Source organism: Sander vitreus, chromosome 22 (assembly GCF_031162955.1).
Source record: "Sander vitreus isolate 19-12246 chromosome 22, sanVit1, whole genome shotgun sequence".
NCBI lineage: Eukaryota > Metazoa > Chordata > Actinopteri > Perciformes > Percidae > Sander > Sander vitreus.
Window position 1 is genome coordinate 777,707 of NC_135876.1, and position 27,781 is coordinate 805,487.

General features: G+C 43.6%; 1 protein-coding gene across 2 annotated transcripts in view; it reads left to right on the forward strand.

Annotated features, from left to right (window-relative positions):
• The window catches only part of svila (supervillin a), a 92,820-nt gene that overhangs the window by 10,953 nt on the left and 54,086 nt on the right, over positions 1–27,781 (forward strand). The window contains exons 4-16 of one of the 2 annotated variants that reach the window (XM_078280350.1): positions 528–591; positions 720–862; positions 1,844–2,564; positions 7,322–8,203; positions 8,676–8,843; positions 9,672–9,706; positions 12,966–13,030; positions 15,895–16,031; positions 17,172–17,267; positions 17,687–17,987; positions 20,110–20,175; positions 20,947–21,454; positions 23,376–23,541. In XM_078280350.1, coding sequence (XP_078136476.1) covers positions 528–591; positions 720–862; positions 1,844–2,564; positions 7,322–8,203; positions 8,676–8,843; positions 9,672–9,706; positions 12,966–13,030; positions 15,895–16,031; positions 17,172–17,267; positions 17,687–17,987; positions 20,110–20,175; positions 20,947–21,454; positions 23,376–23,541 — 3,352 coding nt within the window. The remainder of the gene's footprint in view (positions 1–527; positions 592–719; positions 863–1,843; positions 2,565–7,321; positions 8,204–8,675; positions 8,844–9,671; positions 9,707–12,965; positions 13,031–15,894; positions 16,032–17,171; positions 17,268–17,686; positions 17,988–20,109; positions 20,176–20,946; positions 21,455–23,375; positions 23,542–27,781) is intronic. The other variant, XM_078280351.1, reaches the window with a different exon arrangement.

Below are 27,781 nucleotides of genomic sequence, written 5' to 3' on the forward strand. Positions count from 1 at the left end.
TTTGTACTTTTGTACTTGTATACAAACAATTTAATTATACTTAATTCTTCTTATACATGTATATATGCACATACATGCATGTATACATACTTGCACACAGATAAACATATGCATACATATGCATACACATACACGTTTTTTTTCTTTTTCAGCTATCACCTATCGTTGTCCATGATTTATCTGTCAGTTAAATCAAACCGAATAATAACCCATCCAAACTAGACAATATATATATATATATATATATATATATAAAATCTCCCCCCAGGAACAATACAGTCAATAAACAATACAATCACCTCGAGTCCTTCTCCTACCCATTCAGTATACTCATTTCTCATTTGTTGCATGATTCCCAAAAATGATGAGTTTTGTGTTCAAACCAGCTCCTCAACTTTTTTAATTCTTTTTCCACTGTATCCAAGAGTTGTTCCAGATATTCCCCCGATCAGAGTAAATGGTGTCCTCAGCAAATAGAGTGGTTTTTCAGTGTGTGTGTGTTTTTTTTTTTTTCATTCTTTCTTTAGTCTCTGAATTGAGGAAACGATTTGAAGGCATTACCACAAGCGCAACTGACTGGGAAATGAACAGGTGAGAAGGTGATGACATAAAAAGGCTGCGAGCGTTTCTGATAACAGTGTTGTGGAGGATAATAACATGTCTGAAGTTGACTACTTCTTCCTTCCTCTGTGTGTGTGTGTGTGTGTGTGTGTGTGTAGAAAGGAGCGAATTGCTCGGCGGTTGGAGGGCATAGAGACCGAGGTGCATCCGTCTCTGCTGCCTAGCTTGGTGGCCAACCGGCTTCTGGAGGAGGACACACCACGATACACCAGGGCCTCTGATCCCTGTGAGCCCTTTGGTGGTGAGACAAGTACAGTACCTTGACCCTTCTTTCACTCTTAACCCTTGTGTTGTCTTTCCGTCGACCATGAACTTGTTGTCCTTCCGGGTCCAAATTGAAAATAAACTTATTTTGGCGCGTTTTCTGATTTTTATATATATGTAAATAAAATGTATATGACATTATACTTCAATTTTTTTAATTTTTTTTTTAGTAAAAAAAATGCAGAAAATATGAATTATTTTGACTAATAGTTAAGATCAGACAATGTCGAGTGGATCACAGACTGGTTTATGTCAAAGTTGAGTCACGATACTCTTTTGAAACCATTTAAAAATTTTTTTTCAAATGCTATAAAGTTGAATAAAACACCCAAAATTCAATTAAAGTTATCATTAATATTGCCTGCAAAGAACGTACATCCATCCATCCATTTTATTTTTGCGCAATTTTGTTAAAAGAAGCCCAAAAATGGAGGACAAGACAAAGTATAGTGTGTAGTTTCTGTCGCTCCCAAGAGGAATTTTTAAGTTATGACGACAAAACTGTCGGCGCATACACATGACACAAGCCTTCAATGATCACGCACCACCCCCACCCCTCCTCCACACAGTTGCTAGTAGCTTAACCCATCAAATCAAGGAGCACACAAAGGATTAAAAAACTACTCTTCAGAAGAGGTAATTATCTTGTAATTGTTATGTCCTCTTTGTCTCCAAAGCTGAACACTGCTGTTGTCCTTTTCTCAACGGTGACATAAAACGCATCACTCCATCTGCTGCATGTGAAAGTCCCCAGACTACACCATTTAGTAAACATAGCCCTACAGAGAAATCCAGAGAGAGTTGTGTGGAGCTGATAGGCTTAATTAGCTTTGTATCAACTCATTTGGCAATGGCTTGAATGTAACTGATGTTCATTAATATAAAATAGTTGCGCACTATAACTTTAATTTGTGCTTCTGTGAAGAAAACTGGCTTGTGTTTTCTCTGTGTCCCCTAGTTACAGTCCAGCGGTATGGCATGGAGGGATTTGAAGGCCCAGAAATGCAGCTGACGGCTCCAGAGCGACAGTCCAGAGCTCGATATAGATATGACCCTCAGTCCTCCATTGACACACAGCCTGCCTACACCTCGGGCTCCACCACCAGTGCCCCCGAGCTGGAGTCCAAGGCCGAACGCATCGCCCGCTACAAGGCGGAGCGGCGCCGGCAGCTGGCCGAGCGCTACGGCATCTCTTTAGATCAGGAGCCGGACTCGGACCAACCCCCCCGCTACACTCGCACCCAGAAAGAGTCGGAAGGCTCCGAGAGGCGGATCCGAGGGGAGTCAGTGAGGCAGGAAGAACGGGATATCACCCTGAGTTCTTACACCAACACCTCTGCCACTAGCCCAAGGGCAGGACGCACGGCAACACAGCCCGGCCACCCCGACCCGGGTTACGAGCTGGGTCGACCCAGGGTGGACTCGTTCTCAGAGAGGGAGAGGCTGATGAACCTGGAGAATCAACGTAGGGCTGAGCCTCCGTCCTCTTCCTCATACATGGATGTGACACCATTGTCCTCACCTGCCAGGGTGCCCACCAAGGACTCTTCAGTCACAGGGATGCCAACGAGTTCACCCAAGCTGAGCAGGCACCCTTCACTCTCCTCACCTAAACATGGGGTGTCTCCTGGGGACCTATTCATCGAGCAGCAGGCCCACCACATCCTCAGCAGACAGGGGTGAGTGGTCTGATCACTGTTCCTTTTTGCCCTCATCTTTTTATCCCTATTTATATTTATATAAAAAAAAAAAATATATATATATATATAGTACTTTCTCTCCCTTGTTTCAAAATGAAGATATTAAGAACTTCTGTAAAATGGCCCATCTCCCCTGCTGTGTGTTTGATATCACATTAGTAGACAATTTCGCTTCTAGGGTCCAGACTCCAGCTTCCCTTTATATCTATGTACTCAGTGTTCCAGTAGACCAGAACACTGCTGTATCATTCGCTTTAATAGATGGACTCACTTTGACAGTGTTATCCATCAGACTGACTCACCCTCCCTCAATCTTTGTCTCTGTCCCTTTTATCCTACATGTCCAAGGGCGTCCTTTTGGTGGGACTGGTTTCATACTAGGTTAGGCAACCTGAGCTTGTTCTGGAACAATCTTTGAGTCCCACTGAGACACACAGCTGGGCTTGCTAAATACAGGGCAGATTAGTACAAAATTTGTGTTGTTTCTATCCCAGATATTTCAGGTGGATCGGAAAAGCAAATTGTTGTACTTTTTAAATTCCCAAAGGAACTCTTACTGGCCAAGCTGTTGCTATTTTGTTAGGAAGAGCTATTTCCAAGACTGTTTGGATGAAATAAACCTCTGGCACTGTAGCTGATCCCACATTCTTAAAAGGAATTGCCAATGCTGATTATAGCCCCAGGTGCTTCCTTCAAGGTTAATACCAGTTTATTACAACTTGAGTTGAACTGATGGTTTCTATCGCTCTGTTGTTAACATGAATCACAGTTTTCAGGCCGACTTTGTGTTCAACTTGTGCTTGCACCAAGGGGACAAAGTGGGCAACGTGGTAATTTGATTACTAATATACACCAGTAAAACACAATAAACTAGAACGGCACTCAGAGCGCAGACCTCTGCCAAATGCCCTATCTTGCAATGTTATTGAAAGTGAAAAAACAAAAAAACAAATTTATGTATCTGCCCTGTGATTTGGATCCGATCCAAAATGTAATGGGTTCTTCCTTGGCCCATGCCACACCCTTCCAGCAAGTTTCATGAGAATTGGGCCAGTATTTTATTCCATAATCCTGCTGACAAACAAACCAAAAACATAACCTCCTTGGTGGAGGTAATTAGAGGTTCTGGGCAACATAAATTGGGGGAACATGTCAGGGGGGACACATAGTTGATTTTTGCCCCGGGCACCGTAGTGGGATAATCCAGCTCTGACACACACCCAGTTTCCTGTGCAATGAGAGATTAAGCCAACACAATACTTTCCACATCTGCATGGCCACGAGGATTGATGTCACGTAAATTTCGTTACCTGCCCATAGTCTGCATGCAGTTGAATCATTGCTGCTGCAGAGGTAAGTGCCAAGGCATGTTTTGGCTCCACCACTGATGGTACAGATAGTACCACCCTTCCTCATTTGTGATGTAACAACCAGCTGGCCCAGCCCCGTAGTCCGTGTCGCTAACGAACACGTGAAGATGATTCTACACCCGACTACGCTGTCATTTTCTTTGCCGTGTTCCTGTCTGCATCTTCGCTCCCTCTCGCTGCTCATAAATCCCTCTCTCAGGTTTCAAAACTTGGCCAGCGTATGTGTGTGTGTGTGTCTGCAGTGCTGGGAGGGGTGTTGTGTTACTGGAGTCTCAGTGTGACTCCACGGTCAGAACTGTGACCTGAATTTTCCCCTCTTATGTCCTCTCCCTCTGAAGTTATGACTGATGGACATTCTCCTAGATTGAGTTCAGGCCTGGGCGTAATGAAACTGATTATGCTATTTGTCTTAATGCAGCATCAGAGAGCCATAATTACTCATCTGCCTTCTGGCTGTGGTAGAGTGAGATGGCATTCCTCAAAATGTATGCTTCAGTAGATAAGACCTCAGTTAGACAGGTCCTCTCTCTTGGTAAAGTGATGCATTGATAACATGGATTTTCCCACGTAACATAGATGTAGTCTGTGGCCAAATCTGATCCAAAAACAAAATATCAGATCAGAGCAATGTTTTTTTGGTCATTGCTCTTCATTTAACAAACATTAAATAAGAGATTTATTGTTCATATTTTATTGCATGTGATGTCTCCCTCAAAACCACAATAACAATGAAATGTCTCACTGGGGAGTTGAACTTGTATTATTAGCAGGATCCTGCTGGTCTCCAAGCCCATTCTCACTCTGGCCAAGCTCAATGTAAAGTCAATGGTGTGTGTACTGTAGTTGTATGTCTGTGTGTGCTCCAAGAAAAAAGTACTGAAGTAGACTTTTACCCACCCACTCATTCACTTGTCTCCCACCGGGTTTCCATTGGAACAGTGCAAGGGCGAAACTGAACACTGATTGGTTCCTCCAGACTGATGCTGAGGGCGACACCCATTCCCTCATCAACTGGCCCTCGAGGTACACCCAGACTGGTTGTGTCTCACCCCAATATCACCTACCATGTTGCCATTCTTCTGGACTTGCCAAAACCCATCAACCCTTAAACGCAGTGCTTCTTAAACCGTAGGTCAGAACAGAACCCAGTACTGATTTCTGGGCTGATTAGAAGACACAAATGTTTAAGAACCTCTGCTTTGAGCTGAGAGTCAGCTGACATCACATCATGATCATCCTCATTGTCACAAGCTCCTGTTTTCTTTGCTTTGGACCATAACTTCATCTCCCATGCTGTGTTCAGTTTAACCCCCATGTCCCCAAAAAATGTTTGAAGGACATATTATATTAAACATTAATGAAAGATAAAACATTGGGTAGTAGTGTTGCAGTAATACTGACCTTACACTGATCAGTGACGACAGGTTTGGGGGCTTAGGTCTTCCAGCTCCGCAAAGAAACTGCTAATAGATACAGTGGGGAGAACAAGTATTTGATACACTGGCGATTTTGCAGGTTTTCCCACTTACAAAGCATGTAGAAGTCTGTAATTTTTATCATAGGTACTCTTCAACTGTGAGTGACGGAATCTAAAACAAAAATCCAGAAAATCACATTGTATGATTTTTAAGTAATTAATTTGCATTTTATTGCATGACATAAGTATTTGATACATCAGAAAAGCAGAACTTAATATTTGGTACAGAAACCTTTGTTTGCAATTACAGAGATCATACGTTTCCTGTAGTTCTTGACCAGGTTTGCACACACTGCAGCAGGGATTTTGGCCCACTCCTCCATACAGATTTCCTATTGTATTCAGGTCTGGAGACTGGCTAGGTCACTCCAGGACCTTGAGATGCGTCTTACGGAGCCACTCCTTAGTTGCCCTGGCTGTGTGTTACGGGTCGTTGTCATGCTGGAAGACCCAGCCACGACCCATCTTCAATGCTCTTACTGAGGGAAGGAGGTTGTTGGCCAAGATCTCGCGATACATGGCCCCATCCATCCTCCCCTCAATACGGTGCAGTCGTCCTGTCCCCTTTACAGAAAAGCATCCCCAAAGAATGAGGTTTTCACCTCCATGCGTCACGGTTGGGATGGTGTTGTTGGGGTTGTACTCATCCTTCTTCTTCATCCAAACACGGCGAGTTGAGTTTAGACCAAAAAGCTCTATTTTTGTCTCATCAGACCACATGACCTTCTCCCATTCCTCCTCTGGATCATCCAGATGGTCATTGGCAAACTTCAGACGGGCCTGGACATGCGCTGGCTTGAGCAGGGGGACCTTGCGTGCGCTGCAGGATTTTAATCCATGACGGCGTAGTGTGTTACTAATGGTTTTCTTTGAGACTGTGGTCCCAGCCCTCTTCAGGTCATTGACCAGGTGAAGAGTAGGTGCCGTGTAGTTCTGGGTTGATCCCTCACCTTCCTCATGATCATTGATGCCCCACGAGGTGAGATCTTGCATGGAGCCCCAGACCGAGGGAGATTGACCGTTATCTTGAACTACTTCCATTTTCTAATAATTGCGCCAACAGTTGTTGCCTTCTCACCAAGCTGCTTGCCTATTGTCCTGTAGCCCATCCCAGCCTTGTGCAGGTCTACAATTTTATCCCTGATGTCCTTACACAGCTCTCTGGTCTTGGCCGTTGTGGAGAGGTTGGAGTCTGTTTGATTGAGTGTGTGGACAGGTGTCTTTTATACAGGTAACGAGTTCAAACAGGTGCAGTTAATACAGGTAATGAGTAAGGAGTGCAAATGAATTACTTAAAAATCATACAATGTGATTTTCTGGATTTTTGTTTTAGATTCCGTCTCTCACAGTTGAAGTGTACATATGATAAAAATTACAGACCTCTACATGCTTTGTAAGTAGGAAAACCTGCAAAATTGGCAGTGTATCAAATACTTGTTCTCCCCACTGTATTTCGGCATGACTTTTCATGGTGCAAATTCTCAGCTAGCTACGTAATTCAGAAAGTGAAAATAAACAATAAGAGTTCATATACAGATAGTTTAAACTTAGCAAAGTTAAGCTTTAGAAAATATTTGATCAAACACACCAAAATCTTACCAGGCAGTCAATGTGAACTTTAAATATGTGGCTATTTTTGGTACTTGATTCTATGGACACATAGAACACACTTTGGTTCCCAGCCCTAATATTAAACAAGAGAAATAATCCACTCCTCTCTTCATGCTGACAGTCCTACACGCAAAGCATCATCTCGATTAGAGTAGGAGTTGAGTGCTGTGTTTGTCTGCTCCTTTTATCAGACCAACTACAGTCATCTTTATGAGTTGAAGAGGCATGCTGTCTATTCATGTAGTACAAATGGTAACCAGGCTTTTGTTTCCCTGAAGAATCAGAGTTAGGGAGAGGCTTGCCAGAGAGGAGGGCCACCAGAGAAGCCCAGAGCTAGGAAATGTTACAGAAGCTCCGGTGTACCGCAGACAATTCCAGGACCAGAACTCTAAACGATACCACACAGACCCACCAGGCCCCCAGCAGGCTTACTCCCATCCCCACCAAAATGCCCAGGCTCAGCTCACCCGACCTGGGCCACCGGGAGGACAAGAAGTTGGCAGTTACCCCAGTTATCTGTCCATGGCCTCTGGTCCCACATCCAGAGCCGGGCCACAGCAGCAACAACAGCCCCAGGAGAAAGAGACTGGGGAGTCGGAGGACGTGAAGACAGAGGGCCTCCTGAAGAGCAGGAAGGCAGTGCTGCCCTCTGAAATCCGCCGCAGGGAGAGGAGCACTGAGGACCCACGGAGAGGAAGAGGGGAAGAGGAGCTAGGGATGTCAAGGGCACGGAGTCTTGCAAGAGAGGCTGAGGCAGAGGATCCTACAAGAGGAGGACACAGAACCAGTCCCAGGTGGGACGACACAGAGCACACCTCTCGTCTGCAAGCATCAGAGAGCAGGCCCAGAGAGCGGCAAAATGCCATTTATGTCCAGAAAGGGGTTGCTGCCACCCACATCCAGCCCAGAGAGGCACATGCAGGCCCAGGAAGCTCCACCTCCAGCCTAGCCCTGAGCTGCTCAGTGTGGGAGGCTGGGGATCCACGAGGGCTTAGTCAGAGGAACCTGCAGCACCAGGCCCACGACCCCCGAGAGGTCAGGGAGGGTGAAGGTCCCAGTAACCAAGAGAGTCACCAGGACAACCGGGTGTCTGTGGCCGAGCTCCGACATTCCTACATGGAGAGCACCACCACCCCTCCAACCAGCCGCAGGAATGAGCTGTAGGTGGCAAAATAAAACTGCGCTGCTGCTACTCTACTACTACTACTGGCTGGCTTCTCTAGAACTCTAGAATGTTGGCTGGCTACTGAATGACTAACAAGCAACTAAGGCTGGGGTGAAGTCAACTTGAAAGCCTAGAGTTTCTAATCTGTAGAGATAGCATTCATGCATTAATTGCCTAACACTAAGCTTCCTATGATGTAAGTTTTTTTTGTTTGTTATTGGCTCTGTGACTTGTTTGGTTACTACCTGGGGCCAATGAACGTGTGCATGCTTTAACCGCTAATAAATCTTCATGGTCTTGCTCACATAATTGATTTAAAACCAGGGGTGTGACTGAATATTCACACCTCTGCTTTTTTAAGAAATCATTTTTGCTACCAGCCCCTCTATCTCTCCCTCACTATGCTGTATTTTCTCTTTCCTTTTGGTACTCTATCTGTTGGTCCCTCTCCTTGGGTGGCCCTCCAGTGAGGTTGAAGGGGACAGGGCACTCACAGGCTACGGTGCCCTATGGAGAGGGGAGAGGGACAGGGGGCGCAGGCCCCGACAGTATATCTATCCCCGGGAGAGTAGAAAGACCTCAGAGAGGTTTAGGACGCAGCCCATCACTTCTGCTGAGCGCCAGGAGACTGATAGGTACTGCTCTGGACTCAAGAATGCATGGCTGAGAGTGAAGAATGCTGAAAAAAAATCTATATGATCATGCATGTCAGAAAGAGATCATACAGTGCATAATGTTGATTTTATGATATTTGATGCATGTAATAATGCATTTTATAATATGTGATGCACATATTTTATAATATGTTTATTCCAATCAGGTTTTGGTGCACTCATCTGATTACGTGTTATGCTACTAAGTGTACAATAAATTATTCTATAGTATGTAAGTATGTAAGTCGATAATCAGATTAATACCATGAGCTGGATCATCGGTTACCACAGGCCAATAGGCATCTCACACACACACACACACACACACACACACACACACACACACACACACACACACACACGTAAATGTGAACACGTACGTACGTACGTGTTCACATTTACTTTCTCCTTGACTTAACTCCTTTAACAACATTAGCAAACATGGAAGCTTAAAGGTCAAAGGTCCCTCTAATTGGAACAGTGGTCATCACATGTGGCCATACCAAGGAAGAATGAATTGGCCTTTTGTTGGTAATCACTCCCTAAGACCATGGAACCAAACAGAATTATGTAATTCCGTCTAATTCTCCAGTTTAGTCGGCTTTACTAGACCGTTTACCTTTTTCATTTCTTCTAACACTCGTCACATTTCCAGCATACCAGATACAACTGCTTTTCACTGCATCTCCTCACCACTGACCAGCTTTCTCTCCCCTGTCTCTAAACACACTTTTAATATTAGAGTTATACATTGCTGCATGGATACTATTAGCTTTTGTTGATTGTCTTTTTCTTTGTGCACTTTTGAAGGTCCTGCGTGAGTTCAGATCTTGCTTCCACTGAAGGTAAGTCATTTTTGTTTTTTTTAAACTTAATTTTTAGAACATATCTTAAACGTTAGGGGACATAATGCATACATTTTGTCATAAATGGTTAGCATGCATGTGTATTTGTTGATAAACCTACTCAAAGGTACAAAAGTGTTGGTGAGGTAATTGACTAAGCTTGGCTATCTTTAGTGGAATTATCAGTATGGCTGTGGTGTGTTTGACCAATGAGATTACTTATCTGGGACATCCAGTTGCTGAATGTTCATTAGAAGTGATGCACTTTTGTTTGTAGCTTATGAATCAAATTGGGACAATGTTTTTATTTTCATGGTGTAATTTTTACTTATGAGGTGACCAGAAGCTCTGAGTAAATTCAATTTCATCAGCCTTTGGATCGGCTAAGTTGATGAGATCATGATGATGTAAAAATCATCTACTGTGGGCGCCCGGATAGCTCAGTTGGTAGAGCGGGCGCCCATATATAGAGGTTTACTCCTCGACGCAGTGGGCCAGGGTTTGACTCCGACCTGCGGCCCTTTGCTGCATGTCATTCCCCCTCTCTCTCCCCTTTCATGTCTTCAGCTGTCCTGTCAATAAAGGCCTAAAAATGCCCCAAAAAATAATCTTTAAAAAAAAAGCATCTACTGTACATGTTCAGTTGAGTTGCTTTTCATTTCAGTTAGCTCAGCTCTGAATCATATTGGCAGGGTTTCATTGTGGGACAGGTACTGTTATCTGCCATTCAGTACTTCAATACTTAATTCATTTTTGTATTTATATTAACAAAGTCCCATGTGATCTCGGGATGACCATGGCTCAGGTATAACTTCCGGTGTCATCCACAAGATAATTTCTACATAAACTTCTTGCAGGTTCACGAGATTCTGAGTGACTGAGAACTCTGGCAGTCATCCAGGATTCATAGAACCGTAGTTGCATTCGTAACTTGTGTTCTATTTCGTCCTTACTGACCACCACAGGCAGAGCTTAACACTGGATGACTTATAACAATAGAGTCACAAAGAATTCTGTGTACCCACCTCCATAAGGATGTAACGGAGGACCTTGGCCGAAGAACCACACCCATGAGGCCGCAGCACATATGTCCTCCAAGGGCACCTCTCTCAAGGTCGACCAAGACGTGGCAAATGGCCAATGGCCCTACCCCTCGTATGCGGAGGCAATGACCTTCACAATCCAGTGGTCAGTTTGCCCAAAAGTCGTAGAAACTAACTGTAGGACAACAAACTGCCCTTTCAGAAGAAGGGAAGAAGGTAGAGGATGTCGTCCATGCGCTGAAGGTAGGGACCGGCCCTCGGAGACTGTGCACAGAGCCACACGAATGGAGGTTATGCTCTAGGGGTTCAGAGAGCTCTTCTTAAAATTCACCATGAGATTCTCAAATGTAAACCTAAAAGAAAACACCAAAACAGCAAAAAGTGGAAAAAGATGAACCTCAGCTACGATCCCCACTACATACACAAGCAAGACAATCTCTGTGTCTACCTCCTACATCAGAGGAGGCTTCGAGGCAAGCATGGAGACATTACCACAAGCTGAGATCCTGACCTTGTGGATGTACCTTTCTTTCCTGGCAACAGCACGAAGAACATCTGCTGTCCCTAATCCCCTTAGATCCAGGACGGGGCAAAGTCTGCCTCATTTCTTCTGGACCAGAAAGTAAATCTAGTAGATAGTAGTACCCCCCCCCTCCCGGCTGTGACAATGGGTTCACTGGTTAGATTGCACCCTTGGTCAAGAGGGCGGATAACTCCTGGTCCAGGGCTAGGGTTGCTGATGATGGTCATTTTGACCCAGCTAAAGGCTAGGAGCCAGTAATGTTACATGGTCGTTATTAGCCAACACTGAGCGGACACGGTCTTGTTAGCATTATGTTAAGTTACCACTAAATTAGCTCCAACGAAAGCACTCTGCTAGCGTGAAACAGTAGGAAACAATGCATATTGTACTTTGAGATGGGAGCCAGAACGGGCGAATAATCCGTAACTCCGATTGATGAGATTGAGGCTACAAGCGAAGATCCCTGATTAGTAGTAGAGTAATATGAGAAAGGAATGATCTTGTGGATGATGCCAGAAGTTATACCTGAGCCGGGGTCATCCTGAAGTCACATGTGACTTTGTTGAAGTAATGACTACACCTGCACGAGACGGAAGATAATCAGTGTTAAGCACTGCCCTTTGGGGGTCAGTAAGCGTGAAATAGAACAATATCTAGTCCACATATACAGTTGCCAATGAAAACAACATGATTATTTGTAGGTGGAGGCCAAAGGACTCAAATCTCCTTTTTTAACAGGAAAGCACAACATTTTGAAGTGAAGTTTATAGAGTCGTTACTGGTGCTCACAGTAGCATAACAGCACAGCAGCTCTGCTGAGGGTAGAACTAGCTCATCTGCTTTTTATAAGCACACACTCAGCTGGGACGCTTTTTTTGTTCTGAGGAGAATTAGAGGGAGCAGAGCTCAGCACAGCGGCGTCAGTCAGAGGGAATAGTTGTGTGGTGATGTCATGTCATATGTCTTGCAGAGAGAGTATGTTGGTGTGTGTGTGCAGCCATGCTTCTCACACCTGTTCAGCTCTGCATAGTCTCCTCAATGACACCAGCCACAGGTTTTGTGGTTTGTCTTTCCTGCCAGCTATAAAGCCAGATTGTGCTGTTGCTGTGAAGTGATGAAGATAAACATTATGACTTGAAGAACATTACACTTAGAGGAGTTTTACACCTCAACCGTGATTTTGCTGTCAAATATTAGTAAAATGTTGACCAAAAAGAGGAATCTGCAGTGAAAACGCAATATAAGTGTAAAATAGTCGTATCTTCTACACTGTAAATGTGATGCGATTGATTTTCCATCATTTTGAGTTTCTTGAAAATCTGGTTTTCCTATAAAACGCTATTTGTTGCGTGAGGACAAATAATTGATTGCTAAGCCTCTCCCCACTTAGTTACTGTTGCTTTAATACAATGGGCCTTGTTTTCGGACAAAAGCTGATGACTGCTGATTTTGTCAACTGAAATGTCAACTGTCACTAGAAGATGTTATTAGCTGTAGCTAGCTAGCTAATCAAGCTACTGTAGCTCCATGAATTGGTTGAAAAGGCTGTCTCCGGCTGACTTTGTATTGTTTCTGACTCGTTTTAAAATGACTACCCTTGCAGAGGTTCTTCAGTGTGCTCTTTGTTGACTACATGCATAATACATCCAACGTTTGTAATGTTATTATGTTCTCTGCCTCTCTCTCTCTGTAGCTGATGAAGAGAAGCTAGATGAACGGGCCAAGCTGAGCGTAGCAGCCAAGCGTTCTCTCTTCAGGGTGAGCTTCAACTATTCCCTGTTTATCCTCTCATTTCTACAGATTACACGCTGGTTCCAGACGCCAAGCACGGAGAAATGTGCTTCCAATCATGGACACAAACTTATTTTCTGTCCTCACATTGCTGTGAGGAATTAGAGATGAAAACTTGGAAAAAATCGTATGGTTTGGTTTCAGCACAGGCATTCCACCGGAATAAGCATTTGGATCGGAGCACGTTTCACTCCACATCTGTGAAACTGACCTCAAACATGCCCTGTAGTCCCATTTGCTTAAGATCAAATCACTAGATACTTACATTTCCAAACAGCTTTGAATAGATATACGTGTATAATAGATATGATTTGAATGTACTCAGTCTGTCTTTAATCACTTCAGTAGCCAATTCAATCATCAAACCTAATTTCAATGCAAATATTCCCTTGTAAAAGGGTGTGAGGCCCGTGTTTGATTGTCTTTCGCTTTAACCTCACATCAACCGAGTGAACGCTACCGGAGGTAAAGGTGAGATTAAAATTAGGGCTGTCAAACAATACATTTTTTTAATCGCAATTAATTGCTGAAGTTCTTTAGTTAATCGCGATTAATCGCATATTTTATCACATGATTATAATTTAGGGCTGTCAAAATAACGCGTTCATTTCGATTAATTAATCTGAGAAAAAATAACGCATTAAAAAAAATAATGCAGATTAATCCATTCCATATTGAGGTTTGACCCGGAGCCGTTCTAGCCCCACTGGACTGTAAAATGAAGGAGGGAGACGAGAATGTTTGGAACCTGGAACATTTACTTGTAAAAATCTTCTTCCTACCAACCCTGGCTACCGAAATCTGGTGCCCCTGATATGTCTGCTCTTCTCTCTGATGCTCTGAAGCTAACGTTAGCCTACCGCTAGCTAGTTAACACTATACTCGACAGCAACTAACGTTAGCCTACCGCTAGCTAGTTAACACTATACTCGACAGCAGCTAACGTTAGCCTACCGCTAGCTAGTTAACACTATACTCGACAGCAGCTAACGTTAGCCTACCGCTAGCTAGTTAACACTATACTCGACAGCAGCTAACGTTAGCCTACCGCTAGCTAGTTAACACTATACTCGACAGCAGCTAACGTTAGCCTACCGCTAGCTAGTTAACACTATACTCGACAGCAGCTAACGTTAGCCTACCACTAGCTAGTAGCAGATTAAACAGGGTTAAATGCTGACAGCTAACACTAAACGGTGTAAAGTGTGACTGTGTTTTACTGTAGAGGATTCAACACCGGGATGTAACAATCTGCAGCTGCCGTCGGAGAAACAACACAGACGGTGTGTTCAATGAAACTGGTAAACTACAGCCTCGTGGTGCATTTGAAGTTATTGTTTTTGTCGTTCAACAGCAATTTACTAGTGAAATAAGTTATTGTTATACATTATTATTAAATCATTTAATTTTGACCATATGGCCTTAGCAATAAACAAGCCGTTCTTTAATGTCACCAACTGTTGTTTAGTACCCTTCTTTTTTTCTTTTCTTTTTTTACTTTCTTAAGTATTGGTTCAGGCACCGTTAATTATGTATGCGATTAATTAATCACAGAGTATGTAATTAATTAGATTACATTTTTTAATCGATTGACAGCCCTATTCGAATTCTATTATTTTGCATTTCAGAACAGTTTTTAAGTACATATTAACAATCGAAAGCATTTTTTATCAGTGTTTCTTGAATGGGAATCAAATGAATGCAAAGAAAGTGACTTTATGAACTTGATTTTAAGATTTGTAATTATTTATTGCACAATTCCTCCAAGTACCTAACTAAAAAACAAAAAATCCCTATCCTTACCAGAGTCAATCTAGTGTTTAGTATCCATCCATCTTCATCCGCTTATCCGGTATCGGGTCGGTAGTGTTTAGTAACTCCTAAATAATGTAGATTCCTCACTGACGTCCAGTGATCACCGGTTAATGAGCAGCTCATTTCTGCACCAGTCTGTGTTAACACAGCCCATCTCTACTCTTACCTGGCGACAGAGAAACAGGCTGGATAGTCCGCTACACCGTTGTTTCCACAACAACAAAAACACAGCAGTCTCTGAACTCGCGTTGGGAGTTCCGTAGAAGTTGGATGTAGTCCAGTTTTTGTCTAATGATCGGACACTTGCAAGCAGGATTGATGGAACAGGTGGCCGGCTAGCATTAGCTTTCCACCTAGCTAGGTTATACTCCAGCCCCCGTTCGCGTTTCACCGCTGAGGATGTCCCCCCGTGATCACCCGCTCCAGCCACCACTGCTGCCCGCTCTGGCCACCGCTGCTGCCCGCTCCAGCCACCACTGCTGCCCGCTGGTCAAACTAACCTGTACGGCGGGCCACAGCAACCTCTTATTTCCAAACATTCATCTCTCTCCCGCCCCCCGAGGGCCGGTGGTCTAGCGTCATGTTAACTGTACTACTATGCTTAGCTCCGTAGGTGGTAGCTCCAGCTTGACGTGCTTCGTGATATTTTAATTTGGCTTTACTCAATGTGCATATGGCTTTCGCCTTGTCTACGAGCCGTCCGGGAGTTTTGAAAAATAAAAAGCTCCATTCAGGATTTCATTGCTGCTGTGTTTCTCCATCATGCCTGCAGCCTGCAGCAGCAGGATGTGTTACGAGGAAGTGGCAGCTTGATGATAAGTAATGGTGCTGCAAAGGGTCAAAATAGTAGCCTGTTGGCACCACGCCAAGCCCAGTGAAGTGTAAAATAAATTAATAAATGCCGGCATGCGATTAAAAAAAAATGTACCGCATCGCGTCGGCCCTTAATCGCATCATAATTAACGCGTTAACGCTGACAGCCCTGATTAAAATACTCTAAATGTGTTTCTATCCAGGAGCTGGAGAAGAGCATTGATGGCGGCGCTCCTAAACCACGATCCAGGAATGCAGCGGTGGACAGGAGACTAAGACGGACACAAGACCGATCCAGAACTCAGCCAGTCACCACTGAGGAAGTAGTAATCGCTGCCACGTAAGTCTCAACAAGCAACTTTGTTTAATGCTGAAATAAAGGATTAGTTTGACATCATTGGCGCTTTTTCTGAGTTAGATGAAATACTGGACCACTTCCGGGGCGCCTTAACACCTGGTAAAGCATGCGTCCCATGTACAAAGGCTCAGTCCTTGTCGCAGCGGCTGCGGGTTCGGCTCCGACCTGCGGCCCTTTGCTGCATGTCGTTCCCCTCTCTCTCTACCCTTTCACCTCTTCAGCTATATAATAAAGGCGTAAAATTCCCAACAAATAGCTAAAAAAAAATATGTAAATACTGGACCAATTTTAAAAGTTGTTGTTCCCTGTCATTTAGACACTAAAACATGGGAAAGGAGCATCCAGGTGGAACAATACCATTTTCCTTTTAAGTGCTTTAATTGGTCAGTTTAAAAAAAAAGTCTCACTCACCCTAATGGTATCTAGCCACATTTTCAGAGACCTAAGATTTCTGCTTCCACCCCAATACAGCGGAGGTGAAGAACACCTTGTTTGTCATGCTCACAGCATTGAAAATAACTGCAAATGTACAAAATGTACATCTTATTTAGGTAAAAAGGTTCCCATTGCTCTGGACGAGGGACCCTGAATCCGGAAAGATACGTTTTTGTAACGTAGGTAATGTAATTTTCCTGTGCAGTGAGTCAACAAAAATCCATCCACCTCATTTGTTGGGGTGGAGGCAGAAATCTCGGATTTACACGGATACTACTATAAAACCCATACTATCTGCATGGCTAGACGTGTAGGGGTAAGTGAGACAATATGTCTTGTAATTTGGGTGAACCTACCCTTTAGTTATTTGAAACTTCCACAAGCTTTATGATGCAGCAAAATTTTCTTATTTTGTCAACCTGATAGCTAATCCATCATGTTTTCTGCTCTGGATGTGATTCCAAATTTCATTTGAAATCCTTCATCAATACTGAAATTAAATTGTGTTTTAATCCTCCAGCCATCTTTCTGAACCTCATCGTGTTTTATATTCCTCTCCCGTTAGCTTTAATGAACCTTTTTGTCTGAACTGCAGTGAAGTCATCTGGTTAATTGTGTGTGTGTGTGTGTGTGTGTGTGTGTGTGTGTGTGTGTGTGTGTGTGTGTTTCTGTCCTTCGCTACTGTAGCATCCCCACTCAAATGCCACACGCGGTGACTGTTCACACTGCTGTAGCACGCGTCCCTAGCCCCACCCTAGTTTGCAGCACTGTCCCGCCATACAGGTACATGGCACAGATATGAATGCTCACGCCAACCTACAGTGTGTGTGACTAACATGCTTGATCTTTACTAAATGCTGCTCTTACACCACGGCATAGTGTTCTTTTCAGAGTGCTATTCTCACAAGGGGGTTTTACCCCACAGGATAGGAATGGCTGGATCTTGGTGGAAAGTCCTAATGCACAATGTTTTTGTTTGAGTTTTGGTGCCCTCCTGTGTGATTGGAGGAAACTACATGATTCAATTATTATAGGACTAAAAAGACTAGAAAGATTTTATTTAATAAAGTTTGTGGGGGGAATGACTCACTTGCTGCCTGCCATGTATGGTTAGCCGCTAGCTTGCATGAGCTCCTTCCATGCTTACCAGAAGTCTCCCTTTCTCCTACCTCTTTGTCTCTCGGGTGTCATCCTGCCCTCAGCCTGCAGGCGTCCTTGCAGCAGAGTGCTGTCGCCCGGGAGCAAGCGCGGGAGAATCGGCATGTGCAGGAAACCCACGAGGTCCAACGCCTTAAGCCCGTGTCCACAGTGGAAGGAAAAGGTCAGAGTCAGGGTCAAGACGAGCCTGATCTCTGCACTCTCAGCCTGGCAGAAAAGATGGCACTGTTTAACAGACTGGCTCAGCCTCCCATCAGGGTTACCCGCACCAGGGGGGACACACGCCAGCGCAGGACCAACACTCGCTACCAGACACAACCCATCACACTAGGAGATATGGAGCAGGTAGGGGAGCAGCCGGATCATTTGCTGTTTATCCTGTAGAAACTGCATTTAAACTGAACTTATTCTTACTCTTTACTATTACTACTATTATTGTTATTACTACATATTTATGTTTCTTTAGATTGTAAGGTTTAAGAAAACAGAGGTATTCTTTTAACTCAAAACCTTATCTTTCGTAGTGTAATTTTTGTGTTGGACTTGCTTGAAAACATTGTTTTATAGGAATAGCTTTTTCAGAATCAGAAGTGGATAATTTAATTTAATGTAATTTAGCCAGTTGAGGTGGTTCGGGCATCTGGTAAGGATGCCCCCTGGGCGCCTCTCTAGGGAGGTGTTCCAGGCACGTCCAGCTGGGAGGAGGCCTCGGGGAAGACCCAGGACTAGGTGGAGGGACTATATCTCCAACCTGGCCTGGGAATGCCTCGGGATCCCCCAGTCGGAGCTGGTTAATGTGGCTCGAGAAAGGGAAGTTTGGGGTCCCCTGCTGGAGCTGCTACCCCCGCGACCCGATCCCGGATAAACGGACGAAGATGGATGGATGGATGGAGAAGTGGATAATTGCGTGTTGTCAAATACAAGGATTTTGACGTAGTGATGATTTAGTCCATAATAATAAACACAATGCCAAAGTATAAAGGCATAATATAAAATAAAAAATAAGAAATTTTCAATAGAAAATAAAAAGAAATAAGAATACGTAAAAAACTGTTTGTGTCCGGGGTGGGAGGGGACGATCTTTCCTGCCCGCCTCAGGATCCTGGAGCTGTTTGACAACAACCCGGAATGTAAAAATGACTGTTTTGAGATTTTACGGAAGTGACGTGCTGGAGCTGTATATCTTGGCCTGGTACCAGTGACTGTCTGAAGTCTTGTCGTCACTGTGAGAATGTCAGGCAACCAGCAGAGACTTCAGGAGGTAACTGAAGTCGATAAAGAATCATTTGATTGCACCTAGTTTCGCATTGCCAGACCTATCGCCACAGCGCTGCTAAAGAAGGTCTGGCAACAGGAGCATAAACTCCTGGACTGGAGAAAAAAACGAATGGGCGTTGTTTACATTTCTTGAAACCAATCACATTCATCTTGGGCGACGCTAAGCTCCAGACGCAGCAAGTGTGGCGCTGCAAAATAGTCTCTGGAAGGAACTTGTTTTGGTGGAACATTTGCACCCCGCGTAAGAAAACGCTACATACAATATTAAATGAAGTTAACTGTTGACACAATCCAGTAACGTGAGCTATTTATATTAGATGGATACATGGTTAAACCTCATTATGCTCTTACCAGTGTATCTCTGTGTGTACTTTGTCCACAGCAGTCCCACCAATCAGTCCCAAAACGTCCCAGTTAGAGAGGAAATGCCGTAAACATATTCTTTGTATATCTTTACAATCATTCCCCAAAAGAACCAAGCAGGCCTGCCTTGTTGCACCATCCACATTTTCTGACATTTTCAGCGTGTAATGTTGCTCAGAGGTTCCGGTTTGCTGTTCATCGATGCGACCGGAGTTTGCCGTAAACACAAAGAAAGCAGATGGGACATCCGGCGGAAGTTCCGTCGACGCCAGAATAATCCGGGAAATGAACCGCCATCCATCCAGACTACATTGCACCTAACCCTGGAAAACCACAAACTGTTGTTTTTTACATTTCAGTATGTGAAGGGATTAATCAATGTGTTAATTTAGTGAGCCTCAGAGGTGCCGGGAGAGTGGCATTAATCTACTCCTCTAACTCATAATGCATTTAAAGGAAACACTGATACAAAAAATGTTTATATAGCTCAAAACTTGCATATTTTTTGGAGGGCTTTACACCTGACACCCTCTATCATTGATTTGGATCAGGAAAAACTCCACAAACAAAATTTTAGGAAGGACACCTCAGAAAGAGCAACAGGATGAGCAAACCTGCAGTAGGTAGACAGAAGTAGCAGTCGTCAAATTGCAATACCAAGTCAAATAAAAAAGGCATAAGATATAATAAGAAAATATTAAATGTATAAGTATATATCAGACAGGTGCAGTACAACCCATTCCTGCTTTAAACAAGAGAGAGAGAATACTGTACGTAAGAGAATACATGAACCAAGCATTGTAGCCTGTGCGTGTTTCTGCTCCAGGAGCCTTCAGACATAGACGTCAGGGATGAACAGGAGCTGTGTGACAGCCCAGTAGAGCACCTACAAGTAAGGCTCCTCCGAACAATCGCCATGCATTTGCCTGAGATACAGCTGGGGCACTCCTCTCAGAAATGACCATATGTTTCTGTGAATACGTGCTGTATGGCTTCCCGTATCCATGTTGTGTGATGTAATTATGAATGTACAGCGCAATTGCCCGGCTTCTGAGTAAGTTCTGACTCAGATTTCATCATCTGGCTGTGTCAATGAGGAGGCTGTGATGTGTGGATGGATGATGCCTCTGTGGTGGAGGATAGGAGAACAAAAGCACCATAACTCTTGTTCACCACCACACGGACTGAAAGCAGCTTCTTTCCATCCGCTCGTTTGAAACTGGCAACTGTTTCACGGAGGGGAAGCATGGCAGAGGAAATTGAAGCAAAAGATTAAGAAGTTAAAGGAATATTTGATAAGATTTGTCTGTGCTTTCCATGGATGTTTACTGCTGCTTGTCATTTATTACTCAGCAAAAATGTCAGGTTAGTTCATGAACTTCAGTTTTGAATTTGAAAAAGTATGTCTTTTGGCTACAGCAGGATGCATTGTGTGGGGGGCTGATGGCATGGCTTTGTGATGTGGGCTGCAAATGACCGGCGAGAGAGGCTGCCCTTTGATGCTCAGGAAGTGCAGTGGGTCAGGCAGGCGGTGATTAGTCAGCGTGATTCTCTCAGATTTTTGTGTGTGTGTGCAGTTTGCCTGACCTTTTTCTCAGCCTCTGTGGCAAACTGACCCACTTTTTTCTTTGCCTGTGTCTCTTTCTACCTCTCCGTTACACAGCTTCAAAACGGTACAGGCTCTCGGTTGGGACCCCTCCCTACTTCGTCATCATCCTCCTCCTCTGCTCTGAGAGAAGGCACTGTCTCCACTGACCATGCTGGAGACATCCACATAACCAGAGCGGCAGCCCAGGTCCAACCCCTGCCCCCCAGCACTGACAGGTCTCTGCCCCCTCACCACCTAGACGGCCCCCCCTGGAGGTCCCCGGACTCTGCGGACCATCAGAGGTACCAAATCCTTCCGCAGGGAGCAGACGGAGCTGATCGGGGACCAGGGAAGAGGAAGCTTCCCTCTCCAGAGGGAGCAGTCAGGCAGGCTGCTCTGCCCCAGCCCCTGACTGGAAGAGAGAGGCGGGGGGAAGAGGAGGAGGAGGAGTGGCTGGCCAGAGGGTGGGGAGACAGAGCCGTGCAGAGCTCAGAGAGCCACATGCGCCAGGAGAGGCTGGAGGCGTATCTAAGGGAGGAAGCACACTACCCAGACGGCCAGAAGAGCAGGGCCATCAGTGGAGGTAAGAACCGCAGAGAGGGAACCGAAAAGACAAAATAGATCTTTATTGTCATAGCTCTGAATATGACAGTTTAAATTGCAAACAGAAATAGAAAATCACAACAAAATAGGAAAATGTAAATAGTAAAAAAAAGAAAACTAAATAAATCAGCACGATGAGGTGGCACTATATACATGAGGTTATTGCATGCCCAGTTTTTTGGGGTTTATAAGTCTTTATATAGGAAGGCGATAGAGAGGAGGGTTTGTGCGTTTGACTGCCTGGGGGGCAGTCTGTTGGTTCTGGATCTGATTGTCCTGTGTCTTTTCCCAGAGGGCAGGGGGCTCTGCTTTGAGGATCTGTTTGAGCTTTTTACTTTCTGCAGTCAAACTTGTGCAGAGTGAGTGGCTGTTGGATATTAGTGTTCTTTAACAGAAAACAAGAAAGTGATGCTGGATAGCTGAAGAAAGTGGGCGATACATATTTAATGAGCCATCTGTAAGAATAAAATAATTCCACTGCCAATGTCTGTGTGCTAATTTTAGCACACAACTAAGATGGGGAACATGGTAAACATTACACCTGCTAACCCTCAGCATGTTATAGTGTTCAACACATTGTCATGTTAGCATTCAGCATTTAAATATCAGGGCTTACATGTATTTTATTAAGGTGTGTGGTTGTGCGTTTAACAGTACACAATTTAAAATGAAATGAAAGTGATGCATGATAGCGTGATGTGGCCCTTTTTAAATATTTAAAAAGCAAATTGTAAGACTAAATAAACACTGAGTCACTTTCAGTCCACAGTCAACAACCATTTCTCATTCAACCGCATTTCCTGCGACTGTGACAATGTTGCATTCAGGTTGGGGTTTTTAGCTTCCTTTATGTCTGAGCAGCAGTAACTCCGAGCCAAACTCTTGGACTGTCTCTGTAGTAAGTGTACAACCTGTCAGAGAGCAGAGAAATCAGTCAGAGGACTGTTGTGGTTTTTGTGGTGTGGATGCACAGACAAAAACCAGGCAGTAGTGCCTCGACAAGCGAGCTTCAGTGTTTCTTCAAAACAGTGTGGGTTATTTGATTACAGCTGTGAAAAGGAGGTTTGAAGCTGTGAAAAAGTGTCTGCGCTGCTTCTCACAGCCAGATGAGAGGCGCTTGGTAAGCATGAAAGATGTTGGCTCCCACGCTGTTTTGTGCTGCTGAGTTTGCACTGTTAGAGCCATGACTGTACTTTAATGCAAAATCCTGTAGTCATGGAACTTTTGGAATATTGCGTTATTTAGAGAGATGTATCCTAGATGGTAAATATCAGGAGTTTGATACATGAATTCAGTGCAGAATGCATTTTGAATCGTGTTTAATCGTGTTCTTTATTTATGCCCTTCCTAATCAGAAAAATAATTCCATTTTATCTAATCTAGTCCATCATAAAATAACCCAGTACCAAGTAGTATCGGAACGTCTACAGTCAAACGATGCCTACATTTGATCAGTTTTATACCCAGATCTCGAAAAAAATGACTCTTTGTATGGATTTGCTTGCAGCCAATTACCGCAAGCGTTCTTCGATTTGATGCGACGCAGGATTGGCCCACTACCGCAGCGGCTACAACCCATACAGTCTGTGGTTTGGTGAAGTCCAGTGCGGCGTATTTCATAGAGTTGTCCAGTTTCATACAATAATTTAATACTTTCAAAATGAATGTGCGTAAAAATCTGTGTGGTGGTGTTCATTTTTGCAGATAAATGCTCCCTTTCACATGATGGGAAACGAATGAAGTAGAAAATAAAATGATCAAATATTGGTATCACTTTAAAGGGTACTGGTATCGTAATCTTTTTAATGATATCCAGCCCCAATGGAAACTATGTTAACATTTATGTGTTGCTGTCAAGTTATTGATTTTACTCACTCCACTGTGCGTGTGTGTGCTCCCAGAGCTGCCGGGGTCCACTGTGGTGACATCCAGAGCAGCATCTGGTTCGCCCAGCAGCGTGTGCCAGCCTCCTGTGGCAGACACACACACGGACGGCCTGGTTCAGCCAGAGGAGGAAGACGAGCTGTGCAACATGATGATGGCCAGACACATGTCCATCAAAGAGAGGTGAGCCTGGTGCTGTGGCCAGCTGCTGTTTTCTTCTTTTTCGTGCATCCAGAATGTTGCTATTCTCTACGTATGGCCATGTGCAAGCACTGGTAAACATTCCTGAATCTGAATGCAATTTTCATCAGCTTGGCCGAAAATATACTCCTTTTGGATCAGTTGGTCAGTAGTCTATATTGACGACCATTAAGGGGATTGCTTCTGTACTGCCTGGAAGATCTGCCGGATGTCCCTAATTTTTAGGCTGGATGTCCGTCACCTTTCGCTTTCTTTGTGTTGGTATTCCGTGGTTAACTGCTCCACAGATCTCTGCAGGGTAAATCCAGACAGCTAGCTAGACTATCTGTCCAACTTTTGAACGTACACGTTCCACCAAAAGAAGTTCCTTCCTGAGGCTATTTTGCAGAGGCACCAGTATTGCGTCCGGTGCTTAACGCCGCCCACGATTGTGATTGGTTTAAAGAAATGCCAATAAACCAGAGCACCTTTTTCTCCTATGCTGTGTGGACCTTCCTCAGCAGCCCTGTGGAGGAAGGTCTGGCAATGTGAGACTAGTTGGTCCGTAAATAGCCACCCAAGCTAAGGCTGAAGGGAGAGAAGATTCCCTTTCATTCTCTGCTTGAAATGTGGGTTAAAAGGAGACATAAAATGAGATGGTGAGGACGAGACAGAGTGAGTTAGTGGGTTGTTAGAGTTTTTTCATTTCCAGCCGCTGCTGCTGCTGTGCTCCCCAGGACAAAGAGTGGAATATCCACAACAGTATGCTGGATTTGTTAGGGGTAGAATGGACTACATTCATACTGAAGCTCTTAATGCTTTAATGCGTTTTACGCATTAACGTTTAACTTTTTACGTTACGTTTAATGCTTCTAAACGTAATGCATGAATCTAATTTAATGAGATAAATGGATATCATTACATTAAGAATGTTGCAGGCAATCCTGTGGGCCTGCAGAAGCTGGTCATTTCATAATGATGTAGCATTTTTTTAGCATCACAAATCTGAATTTGTTTGATCAGGTCGACAGATCAGTGATAGCAAGATCTATATTTTCAAATGTTGTGTTTCTGACCTCATTTCTTACACAGGAGGGAGTCATGTTACTGGTTTTTCGTTATATTACAGCAACTCATTAAAGGATAAGGATGGTGATATTCTATGTTTTAGTTATTCTCCACAAATCCCATGGAAGACCAAAACCAACAATGTTTTTGTCTGTCTCTCAATACTAGCCTTACCTGCCTGTGGCTCTCAGGCCATTGTTTCCTACTAGTGGTAGGGGAGAGCCGGGACGATTGAAACGCGGGACGGATGAAACATTCCAGTTTTCGCCGAGTGCAATGATGATGGACAGACTTCCTTAGGTCAAAACATAGAGCACGTTAACCTCCTTCTATCAGCCAAATATCTTCCTGTTATTTCCTTTTATCACAGAGTTACAGGCCATAAACGAGTTTTGATGGTCCAAAGTAAACTTCATTAGCGGTTAATTTTTCGATTAAGATGTTTTTCATTTAAAGGTTCGACTACATGCTTATTCAGTAGACCATTTAGTGTTCTCCACAATCCTAGACTTTCATATTGCATGCTTGGTTACATGGAAAGCAAAACAAGCTATAATGGCATATATCTATGTCGGGACGATTGAAACCATCCCGACCAGGCTGTAACTCCTACTGAATGTATTTTAATATCTGTGTTTATACAATAATTTATGGAGGTGAGACATGGAAAAGCAGTTTTAGAAAGATATATATATGAGATATGAAAATATATTTGAGCCCACCAGGTAGGGGGTCGAGTTTTCCCATGTTATCCTATGGAGACTGACGGGCTGGGGGTCGTTAAGGGCACTTATTTGGATGTGCAGTGGCCTAACCCACGTAAAAACCTAGTGAAACAACATTTTCCACAATAGAAACATGATATAAATGGGAAAACGTACTGTTCTAGCTATAAAAATGGCAGAATCATCCACAGGGCATGATATTTCAATAACCACTTCATGATGACGGCGATTAGTTGTAAACAGACATTCACGACGTATAGCCCAGCAACAATCTATCTAAAATAACACCTTTTGGGAGTACCATTCATGATATGTAGTAAAATATTGAAGATGTGGGAAGTTTAAATGGCTTAAACTGTATGTTTCATCCGTCCCCCCCATGCTGTTTCAATTGTCCCGGCCAGGATGGACGAATGAAACATTACGCACGTCCCACTTTTGCTGTAATAATTCCTGAACGGTTTTGTTCAAAGATGAAAATGCAACTGTATTTGACAGATGACAGGTGTAGGTTGCTAGTGACAAAATATTAGCTTTCAGTGCGATGTGATCGCTTTGTAAATTAGGTTTAATTAAAAAGTGTTTCAACTGTCCTGGCTCTCCCCTACTAGGGGTAACTAAACTTTTTTCTTTTCTTTCAGCACTGACGGCGATGCCTTTGTAAGACTATAAAGTCTTGATTCGTAAAGATCAAGAGATAATTGGTTTTATGTCCTAACAACTGTCATTCACATTTTCAAATTCTTCGAAAAGATAGGCAACAAGTATCAAGTGTGATATAATAGTTATTTTAGAATGTACCACAGACTAACGGGCCGGCTACATTGCACCCGTAATGTATGCGGAGCGGATGTTCCAACACTATGCTTCCACTATAATCAATGAAACTGGCTACACCGACAGTAAATTGACATTTTCGCAGCGCTGTGCCGGCTCCAAAAAACTGAAGAAACAACAATAATCCCAGAGGGAAAGCTCTCCGTCTCGCCTGTGACTCACACAATCCTACATCGTGTGTGCGCACATTCCGCGGCACATACACTTCGTGAACGGTCCCCATTTGTCACGCATTCAGTGTAGCCAAACGTAAGGCCATGTTCAAATCATTTATTTTGAATGGGGGAATCGCACACCTCGCTTTTGATTTCGATAATTAAAACTCAAAGCTCATTTCCACCAGTTTTCCATTTAGAATTGAAATGGTGACACCCTTTGTTCCTTCTGAAGATGTAAGACTCAGGTCATGAACATACTAAAACAGATGAGACACTCCTTAACCACGTTACTCAAACAGGAGGAAAAAGTGCATTTTACTATTTCAGCTGCAAATTTATGCACATTCGCTGTATGTGGGATTGAGTCAAAACCGTGAGTGTGTTCATGGTAATGAAGGAACATGTCACCCAGTGCCACAGTGTGGCTTACTGATGTGTTTTTTTAAATTTTGGACAACGATGGAGCTCTGTCACAGAGGAAGAAAATATATTAGGCTTTGCTACATACGCAATACTGGATTCCTCCAGACAGGAAAAAAAGTAGAAAAACTGAGTCCGTTTTCTGAGATTTCTTTTTTGGCATATTGTTACTTAAGCACACAACCTGTGTTTGAGATCAAATCAGTGCAGTGCATTTTAAATGTACTTGCTCATGGTGTACATTTTAACTTTGACTCTTAACTGAAGCCCAGTATTGGATTCCCTGACAAATGAAGTGATTACATAAGTCTTGTTATGTCACGTTGTGTTAACAAGCTTCGTCTGCTGGTTTGACTGGTAAACACAGCAGGCAGGGGTCACTCTGAATTGACTGATGACATAATGCAAGTACATGTAAACTGGTGTTAAAGTGTGTGTTGCCTGATCCAGTCTGCTCCAGTTTTCTGCATCTCACTCACTTTACGACTAGGATTGGACATCGAGAACCAGTTCCAACTTGGAAATTGTTTCAAAAATTACGATTCCAGTGGAATTGTTTTTTAATTGTAATCGTAAAAAAAGTTGGTTCCGATCAGCCGCTCCAATTTAACACGTGCTGGTTTTGGTTTCTGTAGCGACCACCGTACTTCCAGGTGCTTGTTGTGTTGCAGTCATGGAGCACAGTAAGCGGCGCTGTAAAGTGTGGCTCTATTTTATGTTGGAAAAAGCCCAGTAAACCTGTAAACAACCATAAAACCCCAAATAAAAATGTTCCTCTTATTTGTAAAATAGACATGTGACCCATTTCAACTCTCCCCTGTCAGGACACGCCTCCATCTTTGACAGCTAGTTACGGCAACACCACTTGGACAAAGTGCAAAAACGAAATACTTTCATATAAGAAATGCGTGTTTGTTCCTCGGGAGTGTTTTTATCCAAACCACAATCTTTTTTCCTAAACTTAACTTGTCTCAGTGCCTAAACTTAACTGTCGTGGCTGAATACCGCTGACTTTTTTTCTGGGCTAAACTCAAC